The 25546-nt window shown below is 40.2% G+C and overlaps 1 protein-coding gene across 3 annotated transcripts in view; it reads right to left on the bottom strand.

Moving 5' to 3' along the window:
* Positions 1 to 2456: 2456 nt before the first annotated feature.
* CACNB2 (calcium voltage-gated channel auxiliary subunit beta 2) overlaps positions 2457 to 25546 on the bottom strand; it is a gene marked incomplete at its 5' end in the record, with an annotated part of 377082 nt that continues 353992 nt past the window's right edge. For all 3 annotated transcript variants that reach the window (XM_080810102.1, XM_080810104.1, XM_080810103.1), the window contains 5 exons: positions 2457 to 3284; positions 4128 to 4313; positions 5264 to 5359; positions 6988 to 7139; positions 19465 to 19574. In XM_080810102.1, the coding sequence (XP_080666228.1) occupies positions 2790 to 3284; positions 4128 to 4313; positions 5264 to 5359; positions 6988 to 7139; positions 19465 to 19574 (1039 nt within the window). In that variant the 3' untranslated portion in view covers positions 2457 to 2789. The remainder of the gene's footprint in view (positions 3285 to 4127; positions 4314 to 5263; positions 5360 to 6987; positions 7140 to 19464; positions 19575 to 25546) is intronic.

Below are 25546 nucleotides of genomic sequence, written 5' to 3'. Positions count from 1 at the left end.
AATGTGGCATTGTCCCAAAGTACAATACGACTAAGACATCCTACATTTAGCAGCACCTTTTTGTAACAGTAACTTAAATGAGCAGTAGAGAAAGAGCATAGGAAAAACTGAAATGGGTTTGACAATAAAACACAGAACTATTAAGAACATTTCCATTTCCAGCATTTTCTAGGTTGACTACAAAGATCATGATTCTACAACTGAGTAGGTTAAGGTTAAGCCTTTGCTGAGTGAAAAGACTAAGTTTACATTCCACAAGTCAGTAAAATCTCCCGTTGCCCTTGGGATTATTTCTTCATTTACAGATTCAGTACACACTGTTCACACATATGCCTGCTATACAGTTTTCACGTATAGATGCTCACTGTCAAATCCTGCAATATCGTTTTTTGAGGAATACTCTGATTTGGACTAGTATGTTTCACAGTCAAGTGAAAAGAATCCAAAAGTGAAAAGAACTGGAATCTGTTAGCATGACTCTTTGAAAGGGATTAGTGGTAGCAGCAAGAAAGATAAATACCAGTTATACTTCAATAGTTTTAGCTATCCCAAAGTCATTAATTGGGATGAAAGTTTCAGAAATATTTTATACAAGTAACTTTAACTGGAATATGGTTCCCCAATGATATGAATATTTTACATCAAAAATGCATATATTATGACTACTGTTTTTATATTCAATAAATAAATTTGTCAACAGTACAGAGCTAATTAACAAAAAGGTGAATTCTGAGGAAAATGTTCCTTATATTAGCTGATAAAACCCTTCAAATGTAACTCATTTTTAAAACTGAGTTTTCTTGCGGAGGAAGGGAAATAAGGAGTTAAATGTGAAACAGTTTTACTTAGGTCCCAGAATATTTGGCAAGAACCTGGAATAATCCATGCAAAACAAAAATAGATTAACTTCTTTAATAAAATAATAATTTCATAATGTACAGATCTGAAGGTAGGCCATTATAGCTCGGCATTTTCCAGGGACAAACTTCAGGTGCTGGGTACTTGCGCACCTAATACTGTCTTACCTGTCCAGTCGTAACTGGACAAAAAGTACACGTAAGCGACACGGAGAAGGTTGTTTTAGCCTTAGTGTGACAACCACCCTGTGAGCTGCTTACAGTGGTATCACTGAGGCATGGAGAATAGTATCTTTTGGGTTCCCTTTCAGAGCGGATGTCTAATGGAGGAAGATAGTCTTAACATTTTGTTCACTTCAAGTCACCTCATTTTGCCCTGATTACTTCTGAAGAGCAGAAACTTTGGTTATAAGAAGCACTTCTAGGTTTTGACTGACAGCGAAACTATTGGAGTTGGTGGCAGGGAATGGAATGAAGGGGGAAATTGAAGGGAGATAAACAACAGGAACCATAGGCAAGGTTAGAAAGGAGGTGGGAGAAGTTAGAAAAATTTATTTTCCCACGAAATAATTCTACAAGCTGTGTAAACATTTCTTACTAAAACAAATACTCAAACACACAAAGATTGTACATTTCCAGTGAAACACTCACAGTTAAAAGTTGCCTGTATTTTTACTCTCTAGGAGCAAAAACAAGGAGCCAGCAGACGAATGCCTTCCTAGTCGCCTTTGGCAGCAAGCTTCCTCACATTCCCTGACTGCTCAACGGATTCTCAAAGCAACAAGTAGCACAATTAAATACAAAGCCAGGTGAGTAGAATTCTAGGTTTCGGTCTCGAGTCTTGAGCACTCAGTTCCATCGCAGTCACTCGTGCACACTTTTACACACTCGTACACACAGACACGCTTGCATACGGAGGTCCGGCTCGTATACTCCAGTGCAGTGACATAAGACACTAGCTACTAAGAATGTGTTTGTCACAATCAGTGTGAACTGCATGGATTAGAACAACCTTTGGAGTTTGGTTATATTTACCATAATTTATGGTCAAAATTATAAACTTACAAGGATGGTAAAACATTCAGAAATCAAACCTCTTCAAGTCAGGCAATCACACGTATTTACAGTATGTACAGACTTTCTACTAGAATGGGGATAGGTGTCTAGACAATATTACAAATTTCCTGAAGGTGGGCATTTCTAGTCCCTGTAATTCATAAAGCAAATCTGCTGACTTGGCATTAAGACTCTAAAATAGTGTGATCAAACTGAGATATATATATATATATATATATATTATATATATATTATATATATAATTATCATAAGAAGGTGTTTGCAGAAATAACATTTACAAACTATACAGTACACAGTACTAGTACATAGAAAATAGATTCTAACTTTATGATCCCCTTTGTGTAAGGCAAGACTGAATCTGTCCCCAAATTTAGTCAGCCAGAGGTACAAGCAAGAAACAGTGGTCCATGGTTAAATGAATATGCAAATCAGGTGCCTACATATTAAAAATCTGGAGAATCAAGAAATTCCACTTTTCACCTGGGCCAATTCTGGCTTGCTGGATACATTAACTACATTTTTGAAAACATCAACTATGTTTCTTAAAATACTAATGCCACCTGGATGGCAACAGATTTTGTTCAAGTGGCAGCGATCCCAAACAGTTTTTGAGAAGTCCAGTATGCAGCCGGAGGACTGCAGCCATACCAGGCGAATTTATATAGCACTTACAAAAGAAAAAAAAAGGTATATTAATACTCTCTATCATGCTATTGCTATTCGAGCAACAGCAATACAAAGTATACAGGACAGATCACATATGACTGCAATGTAGACCCCAAAGATTGAGTCTGAGGGTGGGGGTATACAAGACTTAAAAAAAAAAAAAAAAAAAGAAACATAAAAGGGCCAAAGTCACTGGCGGATGTAAACATCCCTGTTCCACTCCCCAGCCTCGTTCCGTTTTTTGGAGAGGGCTTCTCCGTCCTTGTCACAATAGCGATCCTTGGATTTATGCCGGCTCCGTTGTTTGTTGCACTCGTTGTGGTCCTGCTCTCGATCCAGGTCCCTGGAACGGTGCCGAGACTCCCTGTGTCTGTGCTCACTGCTCCCGTGGGGCTCATCTCGGTGGTTATGGTCACGGTGGGGGGCATAGTGGTCCACGTGTTCGTGGGGGTAATCTTCCTTCGGCTCCACATAGGCAGAGTCTCTACTCTCCTGGGTTTCTGAGTCAAATGTCTCCTGCCTGGAGAGGCCTCGGCTCGTCCCACTGCGATGGCTGTGATGCTGGGCGGAGGAGGAGGAACGGTGCTGGGGTTTCTTGACGGGTTCCGGGCAGGGCTCTTCTTCAGCTTGGGAGGCAGAGCGGGCGGGAGCGGAGCGCTCAGTCCTCTGATCCCCTTGAGAACCCTGGTGGGGAAGGGAGCCAACACGGCATCAGCCAAGGTCAGCGTGTAAAGAACTAACATGTCACAAGAGCAAGGCTGCCCTTTCAAGGGTTTATTCCCTGGGGACTTTCTAAAATGAAATCTAACCTCGCTCAGTTACTTAATTCTTTTGATAACATCCGGTGGCATTTGCAAGGCTTATACTACATTATATCAGACTTTCTCTTCCTTAGTGAATAAGTGAAGGGGGGGGACGGCATCCTTTTATATGTTCCTAAGGTTCAAATCAGATACAGGGACCTACAATTTCTTTACACACCAGTGTACATTTCACTACCTCTACTTGAAGACCTGTGGGAAGATTAAAAATGCTTAAGATGTTGGGGAAGAAATAAAATGTCAGATACTCACATACCATTTAGTATGAGGCAAGTACTGTCCTAAGACAGTCTTCGGTATTAATTCAGTAATGCGGCAGCAGCCCTGTGAGACCAGTTGCCATCAGTCTTCCTGAGGCAAGGGGCAGGTAAGCAACTTCTCCAACCTTACACTCCCAGTAAGAGTTGGAGCGGGAATTCGAGCCCACAGCCCATGGCTGTGCTGCGTACAGTGTAGAAGAATGCTCTCCTTGTCTTACAGAACACGGGGCTGAGGAGTTTCTGTATGTTTGTGGTATACTGTTGACACAGTTTTTCTTACAGGTACACAGCTCACCCTGAAGACAGTAAATGATTCAGCGTGTGTCTCAGTTTGGACAGAGCTGCTCCCGCTGGAACAGGCTCCGTGCTAGGTAACTGGGCTTGGATCCCAGCCAGGTGACCCAAGGCAGCCTAGTTTCTAGGGCTTAAGAAAGAGCCCCTCTTACCTGTGAGTTAGAGGCTTGAGTGGGGCTACTGGGCAGAGCTGAAGTGGCTAAAGTACGACTAAGGAGCGGGTTGGGGAGATGGCTGCTGGGAGGGTGGGTGGCCTTCCAGTAGGCCTCCAGGTAGTCGGCAAGGTGCTCACAAGCATCTTCGAGCTGGTTCTCGTCCAGGATCACATCAAACAGCTCCTGCAGAGGCAGACGTTGCCGATGACACACTTGCACCAGCCCGGCACTCCCCCAAGGAAGGGGCCGCACCCCTTCATATTTGCACGTGTGTTCCTGCTCTCTCCTTCTCAAATTGTCTAAATGTCCTGTTGAGTCAGATTGTGTCTGTCTGCCTCAGATCAGTGCTCACAACTCTAGATGTTTAACCAGTAGCAATTCTCAGTGTAATGACAGTTGTTTAGACATGATAGAAAAGAGGTAGAGAAATAAAAGTATAATCTGGACAGTACAGGAAGAGGCCTGGGTTTGACAGAGAGACTATGAAAAACTTAATCGTGGAAATTACTGAGGCAAGATTAGGACAGGAAATCTGGCAGACAAAAGCTGAAATCACTGATGATTTGACAGGGCCCAAACTTCAAAATATGCCAAGCGATAAACAATATAATTCTTACAGCTTCTGCTATACTGCATATCAAAATGAAAACCTAGAGGTGTTCGTTAGTCTCAAACCATGATATGTAAAAAGCAGGGATCAGGAGGGGAATTTGTTCAGGTATCAGAAGCTACATAACTGTTTAGAAAAAAATTTTTTTAACATGGTCTCAAATCAATTTCTCAATTGTTAAGAAAGCTTTAAGAGCTCTTGGAAGCGAATAATAAAGCCCAAACCGAACCACCTTATAAACCAAATTTTGAAACCATAATCTCATTTAAGATATGAATTAGGTATTAACAAAGCAAGGTCACCACCGAATGCACTGGAATTTTTTGTAAGCCATAATCTAGACAAGTGCTCATGGGAGGTGGTAGGACAGTTCACTTCTTGGGAATGAAGGCCATGGCTAAGTGGGGAGAATTCTCTCCCCCGACACCTGTTTTCCTGTCCAGTTATTGGCTGGTTGCTTTCTAAATATAAAACCAGGGCTAATGTCTTCAGGTGGATTTTACCGTGTATGGAGATGACTTACTGGAGGACACTGAGCCAGTTTATCAGCTGCGACCATCTGGACATTGAGGTGTTTAGCTTGAGATTTCCCTCGAGATTTTATTAACCTTTGTAAAACCTGTGAAAGATAAGATTTAACACAAGAATATCTGCATTCAGGTAAAGAACAAGGTTTGTTACTCACTCTAGGGCCTTTTTATATATAGCACAAATGGTTTATAATAGATTGAGCCATAAAACATGTAAGTTAGCTGCAAAACTAACATGTTAACAGAAATCTCAGTTGCAAACTCTAATTAGTATGGAGCTTACTTTCTTTTTCAAAGCTTGCAGTTACCAATCTTCTTGTCTCATGACTCCTTTATGTTTAAAAAAAATTGAGAACCCCAAGAGTTTTTGTTTATGTGAAGTATAATGTTTACCACAGTAGAAACTACAACTGAACAAATTGTTAAATATTCATTTAAAAATGAATGATAAGCTGGTTACATTTTTAACAAATTACTTATTTTTGTAAAAAACAAAACAAAACTACATTTTTTTTTTTATCAATTTCTCTAATTGCTTGGCTTCTTAACCTGCTACAGAGTCTTGTTTTGGTTGAAATAATGTGAAGAAATCCATCCTTCTACAGATAGGTAATTCAGAAAAGGAAGAGTATTTTAGTAGCCTTTTCAGGAATTGTGACAGTGTTCTTTGATGTTACACTAAACTCAACAAGTGGTAGTTTCTTAAGACTAGTTGCATGTGAAAGCTTAAACTGTATCAGTGAACTTTTCTTACTGTTAAATTACATTCCATTGGTTTATCTTGAAATTTGAATGGATCTTTTACTGTGCAAATTTTGAAACATCATTTCATTGATCATTTGGAAAATAATGGTTCATCAAATTCTTCAGATCTTCCAAATGCTGACACACTTCTTATACAATATCAAAACATATTTGCTATTACCACTGATCACATCAGAAAAGGCTATCTTTTGAGAAGCCACTAAGCTCTTCGGTGGATACAAATTTTCTGAAATTTCAATTTTTGTTTGAAAGCTCCAGTTTTATCACTGGTGACAAATGGGAAAATATCTGCCCCAAAACCAAGTCTTATAAACATAGTATGACAGTTGTTCATTCAAATAAAAATGGTGTTCTGTGAAAAAAGAGGCTGCTTGAGTTTATAACTTGAATAGTCACTATGTGTCCTCAAGATAACTGATAAAGTGTTTCAGCTATTCAAGTTTCATTACACAGAATATTGAAAAGCCTTATATTTAAGAGTCAAAAGTGAGTAACATTAATAAATGTTACTACTTTGTCAAGACATACTTAACTGAAACTGGGTGGTGGTAGGTTTTTTTGGACTGTGAGCACCGTCTGTTACCAGTCTCCATTCATGGACACTAGCAGTTTTACCCACCATTGCTTTTGCACCCTAAGTGCAAATGTCAAAACAGTGAAAAAGGAGAACAATGTCTTAGTATTATGGAAATAATTTCGACCTCATGGACTCTCTAGAAGTTTCTCAGAACCTTCCTCCAGGACACCGTGGACCACATTTGGGGAATCGGTGTTCTAAGCCACGAAACTAATAACCATGCTTTGCTTACATGAATCTTAAAAACTCTTGACTACCCTGTCTCTTCAAAGTCTTTATGATGGGTAGAGATATAACTTACTGCAATTGTAAAGCAGAACATAAACAACTGTAATGAAGTTGGATTAGAGAGCAAATAAGAACAACCCTGCTTACCTTAGGAGAAGAAATCTTTACGTATACTATAATAGGGGCCAAAGAAGTTTTACTGAGTTGAGCTGGATGATTAATGGTATCTGCATCAAGGACTACCAGTTGCAGTGTTCTTGCAAGTTCAAAAATCCTTTCGATTTCACTCTGAACTTCCGCTGTAGAAGGTTAATAAGCAGAGTTCAATTACTTAAAGTATTTTTAAACCAAATTGAAATAAAAATGGTACACCGTTTCTTCAACAGGAAGGGAAGTAGGGCAGCCAATAGGTTAATGTTTACAGGCAATCGAGGTGATAAAAGGTATCCTTTGGGAGGGAATTCTTCTCTCAACCAGCTATAAAATTTGCTTCCAGTATAACACTCTTTGTGCTATAAAACTTCACTCTGTGAAATCATTTCATAAAGATGTTGTAAAATAGAAACTTAAGGATATCTTTAACTTGTCTGTTTCTGACCACGTTACCATAGCAACTCTCACCACATTTCTTTTCACTGCATCAGCTTGATCTGTGTTTATACTGTCACCTATTGGTCTACTTTCTCTATATGATATTCTAGATGTGTTTATTAACAAGCTGAAATCCAACATAAAATAGGAGAGACGTTAATAGTATCTGTAACAAACTTGTCCAAAAGCACACTTCTCATAAGTTTCTACCAACAGATGAGTGGTCCTGCAGTATTCATATTTTAAAAGGGTAGTTATCCGTTAGAGGCAGCACTACAGAAATCCAAACTCAAAACAAGATTCATAGAAAAACTTATTAACTAAAAAAATGCTTGAAAACCAAGAAAAGTTCAGTCTATCCACTGCACGATCCCTCCAGAATATAAAACAGGACTGTCCAACAGAATGTTCTGTGATGGTGGAAATAGCCGTGTCAATGCCATCCAGTATGATAGCTGCTTGGCACAGGTGGCTGCTGAGCACTTGAACTGTAGTTAGAGCGAATAAGAAGCTCAATTTTTAAACTTAAATAAAAGCTAAATAGCCAGAGGCTACTGTACCAGGCAGCACAGATCTATAAAGGCCTAACATGTAGCTTGTAGTGTCCTCTACCATCATGAAAGGCAGACTCTGAGACTCCTGGACCTACAGAATACCTTCCAATTTCTCTTAGCCATTTAGATCCAGGCAGAAGAGTGCTGGAGATAATTTCAACTAGTATATTATTGCAGAAAAGACAAGGCACTACTCCTCTTCCTCACAGTATGTTATGACTAGAATCCTTTTAGTTACCTGGATGTATTTAAAATCAGGGCTGAAGCCATTTACAGTACTAGCTTTAAAATAATGTTTGGTTACAAGCCATTCATGACAGTCTTGCAGAAAGGAAGACCAAAAACAAGCTGATTAAGCTTCTGGATCTACCAGTTGACAAGAAACACAAAGAATAGACAATTACATAAACTACACCCATATAATGCAGTTAGAAAACTTCAGACGGGTAAGTGACCCAATCTCTTCAAGCAAGAAATTATAAGGGGGAAAAAAAAGACACATGGAAAACTACAGATTAACAAACTCACGGACCACAAGAGCCAAACTGTGGAAGGAGCCGAGATGCCCTTCAGCAGATGAATGGATAAAGAAGATGTGGTCCATATACATCATGGAATATTACTCAGCCATCAGAAAGGATGAATACCCACCATCTGCATCGACATGGATGGAACTGGAGGGGATTATGTTAAGTGAAGTAAGAGAAAGACAATTATATGGTTTCATTCATAGGTGGAACATAAGCAACAGCACAGAGGACCATAGGGGAAGGGAGGGAAATCCAAAGGGGGAGAAATCAGAGGGAGATGAACTGTTAGAGACTATGGACCCTGAGAAACAATCTGGGGGTTTCAGAGGGGAGGAGAGTGGGGGGAGGGGTAACAGGGCCATGGGTATTGAGGAGGGCACATGCTATGATGAGCACTGGGTGTTATACTTAACTAATGAATCATTGAACACTGCATCAAGGACTAATTATGTACTATATGGTGGCTAACAACATTAAAAAAAAAGACAACCCAATTAAAAATGGGCTAAGCATTTGAATAGACATTTCTATAAAAAAGATACACAAATATCCAATGAAGACATGAAAATATGTTAAAAAATATTAGTTGTTAGGGAAAGAAAAATTGAAAGCACAATGAATTACAACTTCCCACCCACTAATATGGGTAGAATTTCAAAAATGAAAAGAATTGTTGGGGAGGATGTGCAAAAATTGAAATCCTCATACATTGCTGGTGGGAATGCAAAATGGAACATCTGCTGTGGAAAACAGTTTGGCGGCTCCTCAAAAAGTTAAACAGAATTGCTGTGTGACCCAGTTATCCCAATCCTAGGTATTTATCGAAGACAAGTGAGGACATAAGCTCTCACAAAAAATTTGTATACGGATGTTCCTAGCAACAATCAACAGTTGAAGAGTGCAAACAACCCAAATCCCAACCCTATCATGAATATATTACATGTGGTAGTATGTACATAGAGTAAAATAATAGCCAAAAAAGAATGGAGTCGTGATACTTGCTGCAACATGGATGTATCCTGAACACATTATGCTAAGTGAAAGAAGCCAGACTCAAAGGCCATATGATGTATGACCCTATTTAGTTGAAATATCCAGAATGAATAAATCTGTGGAGACATGAAGCCAAGCAGTGAATATCCTGGGTTCCTGGGAGAGGAGACTGGGGAGGGACTGCTAATGGATGGGGTTTGTCCCAGAATTAGATATCGGTGATGGTTTGCACAACACTGTGCATATACAACTAAAAAGGGTGAACTCGATGGAACACGACTTACAGCTCGCTAAAACGAAAAAAAAATTACAGGAAAGACTCATGGACCTATGAACGAACGAATCACTATGGACTTAGCATCCTGATTCAAGCAATTATTAATTTATATATATTTATAATACATAAATGAGTAAAATGATGTATATATAAAAATATATATCACAATTGGGAAATGATGCATCGCTGAACATCTAATGATACTAGGGATGTATTGTTAATATATAATAATGGCATTGTAGTTTAAATAGTCCCTCATCTTTAAGAATACATACTGAAATGTTTACAGGTAAAATCATATGATGCTTAGAATTTGCTTCAAAATAATCCAGAGGGCATGGGGAGGGCTGAAATGAAAAAAGACTGGCCATGAATATTGAAAGTGGGTGACGGATATCTGAGGTTTTACTTTTTACTTCCCTATATATTTGAATTTACTTTAAAAACACTTTTAAAAATAAAAATTATATATTCTGATTTTTTTCATAAGTGTTCTAAAACATTACTAATATTATTTAGATACTCTGTTGATGTTTAAATTTTTATTTCAGTTATCACCTTGTATGGCTTCATCCTCTACCAATGTCTTCATGGCCACTGACCCCCAACAATCAAGTTCCAGTCTAAATATTACTGTAAGCGTTATGAAATTTGATCAGCCCACACCTAACATCCTACTCAATAGTGAGGCTGAAAGCTTTTTCTTAGAGATCAGAAACAAGACAAGGATACCTACTCTTACCCACTCTTTTATTCAACGTATTACTGGAAGTCCTAGCTGGAGCAATTAAGCAAAAAACAAAAGGCCTCCAAATTGGAAAAGAAGGTAAAACTCTTACTGTTTGCAGATGACATTATTATAAACCCTAAAGACTCTGCCAAAACTGTTAGAATAAATAAATCCAGTAAAGTTGCATGACACAAAATTGGTATATAAACATACACTGTGTTTCTACGTACTAAAATAAACTATCAGAAAGAGTAAGAAAACAATCCCATTTACAACTACATCAAAAAGAACATACCTAAGTTTTGTTTTTTTTTTTTTAAAGATTTTATTTATTTATCTGACAGGCAGAGATCACAAGTAGGCGGAGAGGCAGGCAGAGAGAGAGGAGGAAGCAGGCTCCCCGCCGAGCAGAGAGCCCGATGCGGGGCTCGATCCCAGGACCCTGGGATCATGACCTGAGCCGAAGGCAGAGGCTTTAACCCACTGAGCCACCCAGGTGCCCCAGAACATACCTAAGTTGTAACCAAGGGGGTAAAAGACCTGCACATTCAAAACTACAGGACAGTGCTGAAAGAAACTGAAGAAAATACAAATGGAGAGAATATTTCATGCTTACGGACTTGAAGAACACTGTTAAAATTTCCCTACTTCCCAAAGCAATCTATAGATTCAATGCAATCGCTGTCAAAATTCAAATGGCTTTATCATGGAAACAGAACAATCCTAGAATTTGTGTGGAACCACAAAAAACCCTAACAAGCCAACTTAATCTTGAGAGAGAACAATAAAGCTGGAAGCATCATGCTTCCTGATTTCAAACTATATTACGATACTGTACAACTGTGGTATTGGCATTAAAAAAAAGACACATAAATCAATAGAACAGAATAGAGAGCCCAGAAATAAAGCCATGGATAGACAGTTTATGACCAGGGAGCCAAGAATATACAGTGGGGAAAGTACAGTCTCTTTAATAAGTGGTATTGGGAAAACCGGATAGCCATATGCAAACGAATGAAGTGGGACCACTACCTTTCACCATGTACAAAAATCAATTCAAAATGGATTAAAGACTTAAATCTAAGACCTGAAACCACAGAACTCCTAGAAGAAAACACAGGTGGTAAGCACCTTGACATCAGTTTTGTTGATGACTTTTTGGATTTAACACCAAAAGCAAACACAACTAAAGCTGAAATCACCAAATGAGACTACCTTTAACTAAGAACCTTCTGCACAGCAAAAGGAACTATCAACAAAATGAAATGGCAGCCTACCAAATAGGAGAAAATATTTGCATATCATGTCTGATATTCAAAATATAGAACTCAGAAAACTGAATAGCAAGAAAACTGTCTGCTTCAACAAAAAATGGGCAGAAGGACTGAATAGACATTTTTCCAAAGAAAACATACAGGTATCCAAGAGATACATGAAGAGATCAATAGTCATCAGGGAAATGCAAATCAAAGCCACAATGACATATCACTTCATATTTGTTAGAAAAGCTACTATCAAAAAGACAAGAAATAACAAGTGTTGGCGAGGATACAGAAACAAGGAATCATTGTGCGCTGTTGTTGGGAATCCACATTGGTGCCTTTGTAGAAAACAGTATGGATTTTTCCTCAAAAAATTAAAAATAAAATTAACCTGTGATCCAGTAATTCCATACTGGGTATTTAGATAAAGAAAACAAAACCACTAAGTTGAAAAGATACATGCATCTCTGTGTTTATTACAGCATTATTTATAATAGTCATAATATGGAAGCAACCCAAGTGTCCCGTGATAGATGAATGGGTAACAAAATTCTGGTACATCTATAAGTAATGGACTATTAGCCATAAAAAATTAGATCTTGCCATTTGCAACAACATGGATTTAACACTAGGTGGAATACGAGGAAGACAGATAGCATAGGATTTCACTTAACGTGGAATTTAAGAAACAGGATCAAAGAAAGAGACCCCCCCCCCCAAAAAAAAGACTTACAAATACACAGAACAAACTGGTGGTTGCCAGAGGGGAGTGGGGTGGAGGAAAGTGTGAAACATAAGGGGGGTTAAGAGTATGCATATCTTGATGAGCACTGAGAAATGTGTATATGGGTTGAGTCATTATATTGTACATCTGAAACCAATATAACACTGCATGTTAATTACACATCAATGAAAGGAGAGAGGCAAGCAGTGTATCTGTACTAGAGATTTTCTTTTGACAGAGTCCATCACACTTTGGCATTTGTTTTTTGAAATAAATTCTAAGACTTCCTTGTCATGCTTTCCTGAAATTGAAAAATGGTCTTAAAGTCATTTTGGTCCATCAGAGTTGTCCTACCCAGTGAAAGGATGCACACACCCTGCATCTTCAAATGGGCAGGCCTACCTCATCTGTCCATATCCTACCATCTCTCATACCCATGGAGTTAAAACTGGCACCGGTAAAATGAAAATTTATATCTGACATCTAAAAACAACACTCAGGAACAATCATAATATTTTCTCCAAGACAAGAAAGAAGAGAAAGTTACCTTGTGTAGAAGTTTCTGCAATTGAACAATACTTGGAAATAAAAACAGAATGAGGAGATTGTTACTTTCATTGTGCTATAGGAATATCTAAGTGGTTGGTTAATAATGAAACTGTGATATTGTTCTAGTATCTAGTTACTGAATGATAACTGCAGTGCCGTTTTCATAACCACTAAGCAGAAAAACTCTAATTCTGACAAGTGCCTTATTTGTCCCCAAAAAGAAAATCTCTAAAGCCACCTCTAAGTACCTTTTCCTTTCCCCAAGCTCAGTAAGTTCTGCCTGTGTTCCTAATTACAGTGTCTGACCCCTAGTAAGTAATGAATGTCAAGTACAGTTGACTTTTGAGCAACAAATGTGGCTTTGAACTCTGCGGGTCCCTTAGATGCAGATCTTTTCAATAAATACAGGAAAGCACTGTCAATGTATTTTCTCTTAGGATTTCGGTAATATTTTCTTCTGTAGCTTACTTTATTCTGAGAAGGCAGTATACAGTATATCTAACATACAAAATATGTGCTTATCAACTGTTCATGTTACCAGTAAGGCTTAGGGACAGCAGTAGGCTATTCGTAGTTCAGTTTTTGGGGAGTCAGAAGTTCTACCTAGATTTTCAGTGTGGGGCTTGGTGCCTGGAACCCCCACCATTCAGGGGTCAACTGTATTGCTTTGTACCTCCTTCTGTTAACAATTATCCCACTGAATTTCAATGACAGGATTGAAAATGTTCCCAGCGGGCAGTGGAATGACAAGAGTAATACATAATGAGTTCTCTTTCTTCCCTCACAGTACAGTGCCTGGTACATAGTTGGCACTCAAATTCTGTTGAAAGAATGAGCCAATTAAATAACGAATTTGACTACCAAAATGTATGTAGACAACGTGAACTACTCCTTTGGGTAGAGAGAGTGCTGGAGCTGGGCCATCAATGCGGTGTTGTGGAACAAAGAGTGTGCTAATGTCTCAAGACAGCTACACTGGCAATAGGTCAAAAGGAGGAAAGAAATTAGATTCAAAAGATCAACTAGTCACATAAATTCCACGCTCATCTGCAAGGCTAATTTTATAGCTTTCTATCATCAGCCCTTTACTCTCCGTTCTTCCGAAGAGAAGGCAGATGGTCAAGTACATGCAATCGGCATCACTGCCAGATGGCACTGCCTCCTGGGAAAAAAATCTGGACTGCTAGTCAAGACCCCCAGTGTCTAGCCTTCATTTTACACCTTAGTATAAAGTGTAACCACACAGAGCTATTCATTTCCTGTGGTTCTCAGATTTTTTTAAAAAAGATTTAAGAAAGAGAGAACACATAAGCAAGTAGGGGGAGGGGTAGAGGGAGCGGGAGCAGTAGACACCCGCTGAGCATGGAGCCTGCCATGGGACTCTATCCTAGGACCCTGGGATCCTGACCTGAGCCAGAGTAGCTGCTTAACCAACTGAGCCACCCAGGCGCCCCGGGCTCTTAGATTCTTTACTATACAGCGACGGGCCTGAACAAGGCTGGTTGTCCTCACATTTTGGCAGCTAGTAGAATCATGTGGTGGGCTTGTTCAAACAGACTATACGGCCCCACCTCTAGGGTTTCTGATGCAGTAGGTCAGGCTGGGGTCTTAGAACAGTCATCCCTAACTAATGGCCCATGATGCTGATGCTGTTGATCCAGAGAACACACTTTAAGAACCATGGAACTGAACGCTCTCAAGTTTGTTGTCCCGGTTCTAAAGTCCCTGGTGCTATAATCTAAGTGATGAACTCTGCTTCGTTGAAACTTTCATTGAGATAATTATACAGTCACATGCAGTTGTAAGAAAAACACAGAGAGCCCTTGTACCCTTTACCCAGTTTTCCCCAATGGAAACCTTTTGCAAAACTATCAATCATGCAATATCACAACCAAAATATTACTATGACTGACCCACCAATCCTCTTCAGATTTTTCCAGTTCTCCTGTACTCCTGTAGGTATGTCTGTTGAGCTGTATGGGATTTTATGATATGTGTTGTTTCATGCATCCAGCACAACAGTTCAGAGAGAACAGTTCCATCACAGAAAAAGTGACCAAATAAATGACCTAAGCTAGCTCTTCAGTTGGGTTAAGAATATTTACCAGGTTGGAAACACTGTGATCTCTCCACCTGGGTTGCTAACACACAGGATGAATGCCTTTCCTTACTCCCTGCATGCCATCAGCTGCAACTGCTGCCATGTGCACAGCTAAACCCACCTTTGCTTCCTTAACTCTTGTATATTTGCTCAATATTTTCCCACCTTCAGCACACGGTTTTTGCTCTCGTGTGGTACACATAGGCCCTATACTCACATCTCTGTGAGTACAAACGTGTGCAAGGATGTACCGTATTTCCCTAAATTGATTTGTCTCTGAGAAGGTGCTTGGGGTAAAACCAAACCATACTTTTGAAGAAGTTCTGCAGTTTGAGAAACTCCAAAGTGACTCCTCTAAGAAAGCAGTAATATCATTACCTAAATATATTGTTTTTAAAAGTTTGAACTTGGAATTGGCAATTAACTGGATACCCACACCCATAACTATTAACATTCAAGTAATATTTTTATTTCTAAGACCGTAATGTTCTTTATTTGCATTCCTTATGGTTGTAATAGCTAATGTAGATATCTTAAATTGTGATGCCCGACCAATATTTCAAAGGAGACAAAACGTTAAAACTTGAATGAGTCTTATGAGTACAAATAAAGCCACGTGTCTATGCAAGAGAAGTCCCGTACCAACCAAAAACAGCACAGAAGATGTACTTAAAGCTTCAAATTTTTCAGGGTTTTCTTTTCCTTCCTGTCATACAGTGGCACATCAGCAAAATGAACTCCAAAAGCAACATACTCTACTTTTGTTTATGTAACAGAAGTTTTCTAAAGCAAATTTTTACCTATCAAATTCGTCATCACTGTACTGGATCTTTCATCCTTTTGTAAAAGATGTAAATGCTAAAATTGATCTCCTCTGTTAGATTTGAGGTAGATCTTCTCATATTTAACCTCTACTAAATGTAGAAGAATCTTAAGGTATAGCATATCCACATATATATACATTCCTGGAGAGTTCGAGTATCAGTTTTGTACTGTTAGATCATAAACATGTTTCCTATATAGTGGAGTTCACAAAACACGCATAACTTAGTATTCAGTGTGTTACTGACACAGAAGGGGTATCACCTGACCATTCTCCTGTCTTATCATGACCTGTTTCCTGGGGCTGCTATAAAAAATACAAATCCTTGGGGCGCCTGGGTGGCTCATTGTGTTAAGCCTCTGCCTTCGGCTCAGGTCATGGTCTCAGGGTCCTGGGATTGAGCCATGCATCGCATCCGGCTCTCTGCTCAGCAGGGAGCCTGCTTTCTCCTCTCTCTCTGCCTGCGTCTCTGCCTACTTGTGACCTCTCTGTCAAATAAATAAATGAAATCTTAAAAAAAAAGCCAAGTTCTCAGAGGAACCTCCCCCCTGTGTTTCCCTGGGAGCAGACTCCATATTTGCTAGTTCAGTATTCACGGAGACTTTATAGAATGTAACTACTGTGAATATTGAGAACTGACTGCATCTTAAGTCCTGTCCTCGGTGCCGAGTTCCAGGTCTGTACATACAGGTGATTGCCTGCTGGGTATCTGGGTGAGCCAAAGCTGCGAATTCAACTTGTGCACAAATGCGGCCAGTATCTTCCTTATCCCTCTGCCCGCTCTACTTCTAGGTCCTCATCCTCAATCCCTTTTCCCCAGAATAACACCATCAATGACCTGACTCCTGAAAGGAAAACCTTAGAGATCATGTTGGAGTTGGCTTCTTCATGTTCCAGATTGCCAATACCAGACTCTCTTATCTCTGGATTCCTTTCATTCTACTCATTCCCTGTGCCACTGTCTTATTTCAGTCCTCTCTGAACCTTTACCTTGAGGGATGAAATCAGCCTACGAAATGACCTCCCTGTCCAATTCTTGTCCCATCTCCAGCCCACTGCGATAGAGATTCTCCTCAAGGCACCGGTTTTATTAGCTTCTACCCAGAGTACATTGTCTTTCCCCAGATCTGCTTTAACAGAGTCCGAATTTTTCCCTGACTTGGCTCTTGCTCCTTTCCATTCACTTCTCCACAGTGCTGTCAGCGATCCTTCTAAAACACAAGTCCTATTGTGTCATATGGTCTACTTCCCTACACCTCTATACCACATCCACTATAAAAGCCCTATAAAGTTCTAGATGATCAGGCACAATCTCTCTGACCTCCTGGTCCCCCCTTGTCATTCCACATCTGTTAACACTGGCTTCCTCACTAGCCCTAAAACGTATCACACATATTCCTACCACAGGGCCTTTGCACCTTCAGTTCCCTCTGCCCAAAACAGTCTTTTCACAGGTAGCTGTAAGGCTAAAGAATTCACAACAAATCATTCTGCTACAATGTCTTTTCCTCAAAGAGGCTCCCATCTTCCCCATGTAAAATCATACTCTTCTCAGTTTACTCTCTATCCCTTAGCCTGCTTTTTCTTCCCAGATTCCTTAACCACTGACTCTACATCTACATTTATTAGCTTTTGTCCTTGTGTTCCCTATGAAACAAAAACTATGAGAGTGAGGATGTGGTGTCCTTTACTTCTCTGTCCCCAACACTTAAACAATAATGCCTAGCATATGGTTGGTACTCGAGTATTTGTTAAGTGGACGAATACATGCCTAAAATCTATACCTGGCTCTATAATAGCCTTAAGGATAAGCTCCAAATTCCTTAATGTCTCTCCTCTGCCTCTCTGGTGTCATCTGCTTTAACCCTCTGGTTTAAACCATACACTCACAGCTCAGGTAAAGAACCTATGTTTTCTAGAAGCCTCTTGTTACTCAATTTTAAGTGCCTTTCACCCTCTCTACCTCTTTCCCTTTTGTCTTGCCTAAACCCTGTGGGGCTTCAAGACAGCTCGGGCTTAGCTCCTTGCAAAAACCTTCCTCAGGGCCCTGCACCCTCTCTGGCAACCAGTTCCATGCACGACCACTGTGCTCACCACCTTCTACTCCAATGGGTCGTTAACTTCTCTGCCTTACTGCTACACCCAGCTCTTTGGGGGCAGCGCCTTCATCTAATTCATCTTTGTACTCTCAGACAATCAGTGTCTATGCTCAATGCTCAATAAAACATATGAAGTGGAACAGTCATTTAAAAATAATACATAGCTGGTAGTTACAAAAGGCCTTGAAATCCAAACAAATCTATGCCACTGATGTACCCTACGAGTGTAAACAACTGACATTGTTAAGGAGGTGATCACTGAAGGGAGCATTTTTTAACAATTTCCGTGAACATCGAAAATGTGGGTCACAGAATATAAGAATAAGAAAAGAAGTTACTATAAGCCAAATGAAGTGTAGTCAGGGAGGGTTTGTTAGGTGAGGAACAAAACTGAGTTTTATGAGGTATTCTAGACATTACTAACAGATAAAGTTTAATTGTACTAGTTTCTCTATGATTTATATAATATGCTCCAGAGTAAGCTAAAAACATTTATGTTAAAGACCAGTCTCCCAATGGACTTACATATTTAACATATAAATGGGAAAAAAATGAACTAAGATCAAAGATCTCGAACAATTCTCAAAAAAATTATAATAACAGAAACCTAACAACCCAGTAAGTTACTGTGTAACTGTGATTAACCAAAGACTCCAAGTACATGCCACAGAGAAGAAACAGCTGCAAAGGATGTCATTTCAACAAATCAGTAGACATAAATAAACAGTATCCAAACATAACCCTGTACATATGTTAACTAAAATCTCTATATTGTTTTTACAAATAAAAATACTGTTATCAATTAAAAATGGCCAGGAATTGACCTCATTTTTTATTTCAACACTGTCCCAACCCCTTACAAACACTATCCTGAAAACGGTGTCATCCCTGCTACAATCCCATTACTGAGGGTCTTTGGATAATAGCCAGCCTTCATGGAAAACATACTGTGTTTAATCCTTACAGTAATTCTACAGGGTAGTTAATATTCTCTTTTGTTGTTGTTGTTGTTGTCTAGATGAGGAAACAAGACACTACAGAAGTTCATGAACTTGCTCATGGTAACACCAATGCAAAGCCAGGAGTTTTTAGTCTGTAGACAGCAAAGCTCATTTTGGGGGAGAAAAAAAAAACACAAAAAAACACAAAAGAACACCACAACCAAAACATTAATCCTGACAGCCAGTGGAATATTTAACTCGAAACTATCATAACAAATCTTTCCATAGCATGAAATCACTAAGACTGTAGCAGTAGCCACTGGCAACATGAGTCTGTTTCTTCTCTGCTCTGTGACACATGGAATTACCAGTTAGTCAGATCTTCTCATTGGCAGCCTCAGGAGAGAAATGTTTAAATAGCCTAAGCCCAAGTCTAGTGCACAGACTTACCTAAGCTTGACCTTGTGTTGGATCTTTCTATTATTGCGTGCTTGCTGGGATTGTTTAACACGGAGCGCTTGGCGAGCGAGATGTCAGCTGTGACCCTTGTGATGGATATCCTGTTGGGGGAAAACGTAACAGAAGACTCTGAGGTTATTAGCTGAATACAAGGGGATAGAAGTACATTCCCCAAACTCACTTAAGTTTGAAATACATAGTGAACAGTATTTTCAAATGAAAAGATGTTAGGGCACCGAATCCTTCCTTTCTGCTTATCCCGCACCTCCTTACTTGGCATTTATTGTTTGCTTATCAAGTACTAAGCGCTGTATATCTCACTGAATTATCCCCCCAACACTAGCAGAGAGGCTTCTTATAGTCCCACTTTTGCTGATGAAGAAAATGAGCCAAATATTCATCCAAGGTTTTCTACATCTAAAAGGGGGAGCTGGGCTTGAACCCAGGTTCCCAAAAACCTGTATTCTTAGCCCCTGCATCGGAAGTGTGGTGCTGTGATAGGCACAAAGAATGAATAAGAACAAGACAAACATGGTCTTCCCTCAGAGGGAGAAGAGTCTAGTGGAAGAGATGGGCAACAGATAAGAAAATCACCTGGTAAAATAACTAAAGCTCAAGATGGCTGTTGTGGAGAAGACAGGGTATTGTATAGGTGGTAAGGTATTGCAGGGGCGGGGGGGCATTTTAGGTGTGGTAGAAATGAGAGCAGCACAGTTCGGAAGCTGGTAACAGTAAAATGACTTAGACCACAGAGAGCCAAATATACAATAGGAAAAGCTGTGGGGTAAAACAGAAGCCTCACAATACCTTTGAAGGCAATGGTAAACGGGATACTAAAGGTTTGGTGAAAAGTCTGTTTCCAAGTTAGAGCCCTCCACCTCCCCTCTAATTACATGAAGTTGCCAGGTGATGCTCGATAGAAGATTGCTAGTTTATTCTCTGCAGGCAATCACATGCAGGGCCTGTGACCAGGAGACCCTAGGCAGAGTGAGGATAGGGCCACTAGATGGAAAAGAAAGGATTCTAAATGGTGAGCCCCCGGCCTCTTGCCCATCTTACAATTTTGATAGCCAGGCTTATATCCTCCAGGGATTAAAGTGGAAGCTCTTGGGGCACCTGGGGGGCTCAGTGGGTTAAAGCCTCTGCCTTCGGCTCAAGTCATGATCCCAGGGTCCTGGGATCGAGCCCCGCATGGGGCTCTCTGCTCAGCGGGGAGCCTGCTTCCCTTCCTCTTTCTCTGCCTGCCTCTCTGCCTGCTTGTGATCTGTCTGTCAAATAAATAAATAAAATCTTTAAAAAAAATAAAAATAAAATGGAAGCTCTTTCCCTGGGACATCTGACCTGAGGGAAAAGGCCAAAAGGAAGAAGACTACAAAACAGTAACCCTGGAGGTTTCCTATGGACATGGCCTGGTGAGGTTGTCCTATAGGGAAGCACCAAGCTGACAAGCTTCACCTACGAGTATGGAATTTCCAAGTGATTACGTGATGTCCCATTTTTAAATTGGAGCACTGTGGTGTTCACTGAGCATCTTAGGAAAACCTCTGAAATGAGAGCCCAGACAGAAAAATCAACAAATGAAGAATACGGCTGACTCCTGCAACAACGTGCGGGTTAGAGGCACTGACTTCCTGTGTAGTCAAAATCCACTGTGAGCTTTGGGCTTAACTGCTAGTAGCCTACTGTTGCCTGGAAGCCTTACTAATCACCTAAACAGTCTATTAACACATATTCTGTATCTTACGTATGCTATACATTGTATTCTTACAACAATATATAAGTTTTTCTTAAATTTTCCAGTATTTCTAGGTGGTTCACTGGCAAGGTTTTTCAGATTGTTACAATCCTCCCCCAAATTTTCCAATATATTTATTGAAAAAAAAAAAAAAAAAAAAAAAAAAACCCACAACCCTCCTAGAAGAGGAGCCACACAGTTCAAAGCCTTGTTGTTGCTCAAGGGTCAGCTGTATTTCAAGTTGAAAGCTAAGGCATTATTGTATCTGTGAAACTGTAACAAATTTCTATTTAGAAACTCAGAATGAGTTTTTGGAAATCAAAAATGACAGAAAAATTCAAAAGAGAGCTGGGACATAAAGTTAAGAAACTCTAAAGGGTAAAACAAAAAAGGCAAAGAGAACACAGGAGAAAAGGTATACAAATGAGAGAACAACCCAGGAGGTTCAACTTCCAAATAACAAGAACTTCAGGAAGAAAGAGAATAACGAAAGCAGAGAAACTAAAAAAAATAAAAAAATAAAAAAAAAATAAAAATAAAAAAAAATCCAGGTCCCACACTGAAGGTCTGAAATGGAAGTCTCCTGTTCTTCTCAACACTGGAAGCCAGAAGAGAATGGGGCAGAAAGTTTTCAAACTCCTAAAGGGAAATTATTTCAATCAAAATTCTATAGCCATTAGGGGGCAGATGGAGCTCAGATGGTTAACTGTCTGCCTTCAGCTCAGGTCATGATCTCAGGGTCTTGGAGCCCAAGGTGGCCTCCCTGCTCAGCAGGGAGCCTGCTTCTCCCTCTGTCTCTGCCTGCCACTCCGCCTACTTCTGCTCTCTGTCAAATGAATGAATGAATCAATCAATCAATCAGTAAAATCTTAAAAAATAAGTTCTGTAGTCATTTTAACTGTCAGTGAAATGGGAGGGTTGATGAAAGACACTTTTAGACATTCAGGGCCTCAAAAAGTTATGTACTTTTCTAAGGAAACTACCAGAGAACACTGTTAATGGAAAGGACAGGGTAAAGCCCCAGATCAATGGATGTAAGGAAAAGGGGCTCCGACCCAAGAGGAAGGCAAAAGGAATATCAAGAATAATGCTGAAGGATGTCCCGGAGTAACAAATGTGCACCCATCAAAGACAGAAACTGTCCAGACGAGAGATGGCCAGAACGCTCCCAGAGGTTGGAGAAGACAAGGGAGTGACAACAGGATGCATTTCAGTATACCGTGAGGAGGTTCAGACAGCTGGGGGGGTTCAGGGCTGAATTAATGCCAAACACAGAGGAAGTAAAGCAAGCGTAGAAAGGTATATTACTTATCTCAAGGAAAACACAGAAGACAGAGTCATTACAGTGTGTACTACGGCTCATTGGAGTATCATCCGGAGAGTCGTAACACCTACTGAGACATGGAGCAGCTGAATACGTCCTCCTCCTCCCACATGCTTGGACCTTTCTGTGCATGGTACTGCTCAGCTGAGAATCCACTGACCTGCTTCTCGGGTTTGCGCAGTAGGCTGTGCGAAGCTGGGTCACTATTCTATTTCAAGTCCTACGGTTATGCTCTGGGAATTGTCACTACTTGGGGTTCCACCAAAAAGGAGACCCTGAAAATCCTAAGGGCAAATTTCTGGGGACAATTCAGTTTAGAGTAGTGGTTCTTCACCCTCGCAGTATATATCAAGATCGCCATATCAGCTTTTACGGTTACAGGAGGTCCTGCCTTGGAGATGTGGTTTCAGCTGGTCACAGGCGGAACCCAAGCCCTTGTTTTTGGGTTGGTGTTTTATTTTTAAAGTGTTGCCGATGATTCTAATGTGCAGCCAGGCTAGATAACCACCAGTATAGAAGTTGTCTCACATCTAAGCAAATTATCTACACAACAAAATAAAGTGATGTAATGTTACCCAGGATTATTGATTTCCAATAAGATTCCCTCGCTGAAGATTCAACAGTGTACATATCCCTACAATTCCATTCCCATTCCAGACACTTTAGTGCTGATAGCTAACATTTTCAGTCTCTAGGGAGGAAACCAAATTCATCACTGGTGGTAGCTTTCCTTCTCATCCTCAATTTCCTTGTTAATTTACCTGTCAATGTCCTACAAGGGGAATGTGAAGGTTGCTTTGTTTACATGACAAAGCTGGTTAGGATGGGTCTGATTGTAAACGGGCTCCTCTACTGCGCACAAGAGAAAGACGGTAATGATTTATCATCTATTCCTTGATCTGACAGCCAGGATCATGATTCTGACAACTCCCCAGGGCTTCACCAAATGAACTTAACTAGGTTTAGGAACAGAAAAGTATTCCTATCAAGAATCTTTTCATCACCAACACTTCCTTTCATATTTTTTTCCCCTTGGGCTTTAAATTTTTAAAAATAAATTTAGTTCATTTAATAGATAATGAAGGAATAATTCATTTCTCCCTTTTAAAATTACATGTATATGGAAGTACCTGATACTTTGGATCAGTTTCCTCCCCCTACTGCTGCCAGAACCAAAGACATTTAATGATTCAGGTATTCTGGATGTCTTGCCGTGGGTTAAAACATTTTTGCATGGATTTTTTAAGTGTATCTTATGGGCCCTATTAATTTCTTTGAGGATCTTTAATTGGTGCTCTGAAGCCTAGAATGCTGAACTTGAGCTCTGAGTCAAATGAGCCAAGGCAGATGCATTAATAAAGCCGTGGAAATTACTTCTGGCCAGAAAGAGCAGACTGACAACATTCAGGTATTTTGTTCATTTGTTTCTTAAATGAAATCAATCTGGATGGGCCGACACTTTAGAACAGGGGTCCAAGACATGTCCTATGGCTGGAATCGGTCTTCCAAATTCAGAACTTATTAGGTTTAAACAGTAAGGAAATGCCATCTCATTTTTCCATCTTTGGCATTTTGGAAAGCGCAGTGGGTTAACTCAGGGAAAGCACAGTGCTTTGTCTAGTAATTTTCTGGGTGTGTATGCTCAAGGAGACAACCCCAAATTAGGATAAATGACAGAGTCAAGCATAAAGAACTGAATGGTAAATGAGCCTGATCAGAGGTATGTCTTTTTCACGTGGCCAATGCCAGACAGCCTTGGACCAAGCCAAACCCTGTGTTTTCCTGGCACAAACTAAAACTTACTTCATAAAATTATGGGAAAAAAAGAAGTCAAATTAGGAACATTTGATTATGTGGGCCTTGTTTATATAGTCTTTTTTGCACCTGGAAACACAATTTCTGCTTTCTTTTTCTGTCTCTTTCAGTCCTTTCCTTGTCCTGCTGTAGGTTTCCCCATGTTTCCTTGCCTCCCCCGCTAAAAGTTGATATAAATTACAAATGGCTGTAGGAGCAGGTATGGTCAAGGAAGAAAGCAGTATACTTAGAAATTTAAAAGAACACTGAAACCCACAGATACTATGTATTTATTATACTTGTATCCTTAGGATGTGAGAAGGACAGGAATGTAGAGTAGTGGCACCAAATTTGTCTTATTAAAAATATAGAAATATAGGGATGCCTGGGTGGCTCAGTCAGTTAAGCATCTGCCTTCGGCTCAGGTCATGATCTCAGGGACTTGGGATCGAGCCCCGCCTTGGGCTCTCTGCTCAGCAGGGAGCCTGCTTGTGCCTCTCCTTCCCCTCCACTGCTCCCCCTGCTTGTGTGCACACTCCCTCTCAAATAAATACATATAATCTTTAAAAAACTACAGAAATATAAACTAGGCCTGTATGCTACTCTTTGCTTAAATTTCGAAGTTTCCATTTTAGACTCCTATCATAGCTTTGATGCTTCAGGAACTGGCTTAACTTTGACCACAGTGTCCCCGGATTCTCTGACTTAAGGCTTCCTTCCAGTTAACTAGAAGTAAGCTCCATGAAGCCAAGACCCTTGCCTGACTTTTTTTCTTCACAATACCCAGCACACAGAGTCCGCTCAATACAATTTGTTGAAGCAAGCTGAAGGGGGAGGGGAAGAGAAGAGAAGGATTACGTCCAAGCCGATGAACATGGCACACGAGATACAGCCCTGGCTCTCTCACCACTCGCTCCTGGTCTAGAGACTTGTCTTGAGGACCTCTAAGGAGCTTGCCTTCCACATGACGCTGTGTCACACCCTGATTCCTTCACCCACTTAACACCCTCCACTGGCCCAACCTTTCTCTTTCTAATTCAAGTGGGTGAAATCTTCGCTACCTTTCTTAGATGGTAACATTCCTGTCAGGGTCCATCCTTCCTCCCTTTATGCCATGTGCACCTTGGACACACAGGGGCTGAGCTGCCCATTCCTTTACTTTGTAGTTTACCGCTCAAGGTTTCCATTGATGGTTGACACCTGAGGTCCACAAAGACAGT

The sequence above is a fragment of the Martes martes genome, assembly GCF_963455335.1.
Source record: "Martes martes genome assembly, chromosome: 8".
NCBI lineage: Eukaryota > Metazoa > Chordata > Mammalia > Carnivora > Mustelidae > Martes > Martes martes.
This window is presented reverse-complemented; position numbering and strand designations above follow the sequence as displayed.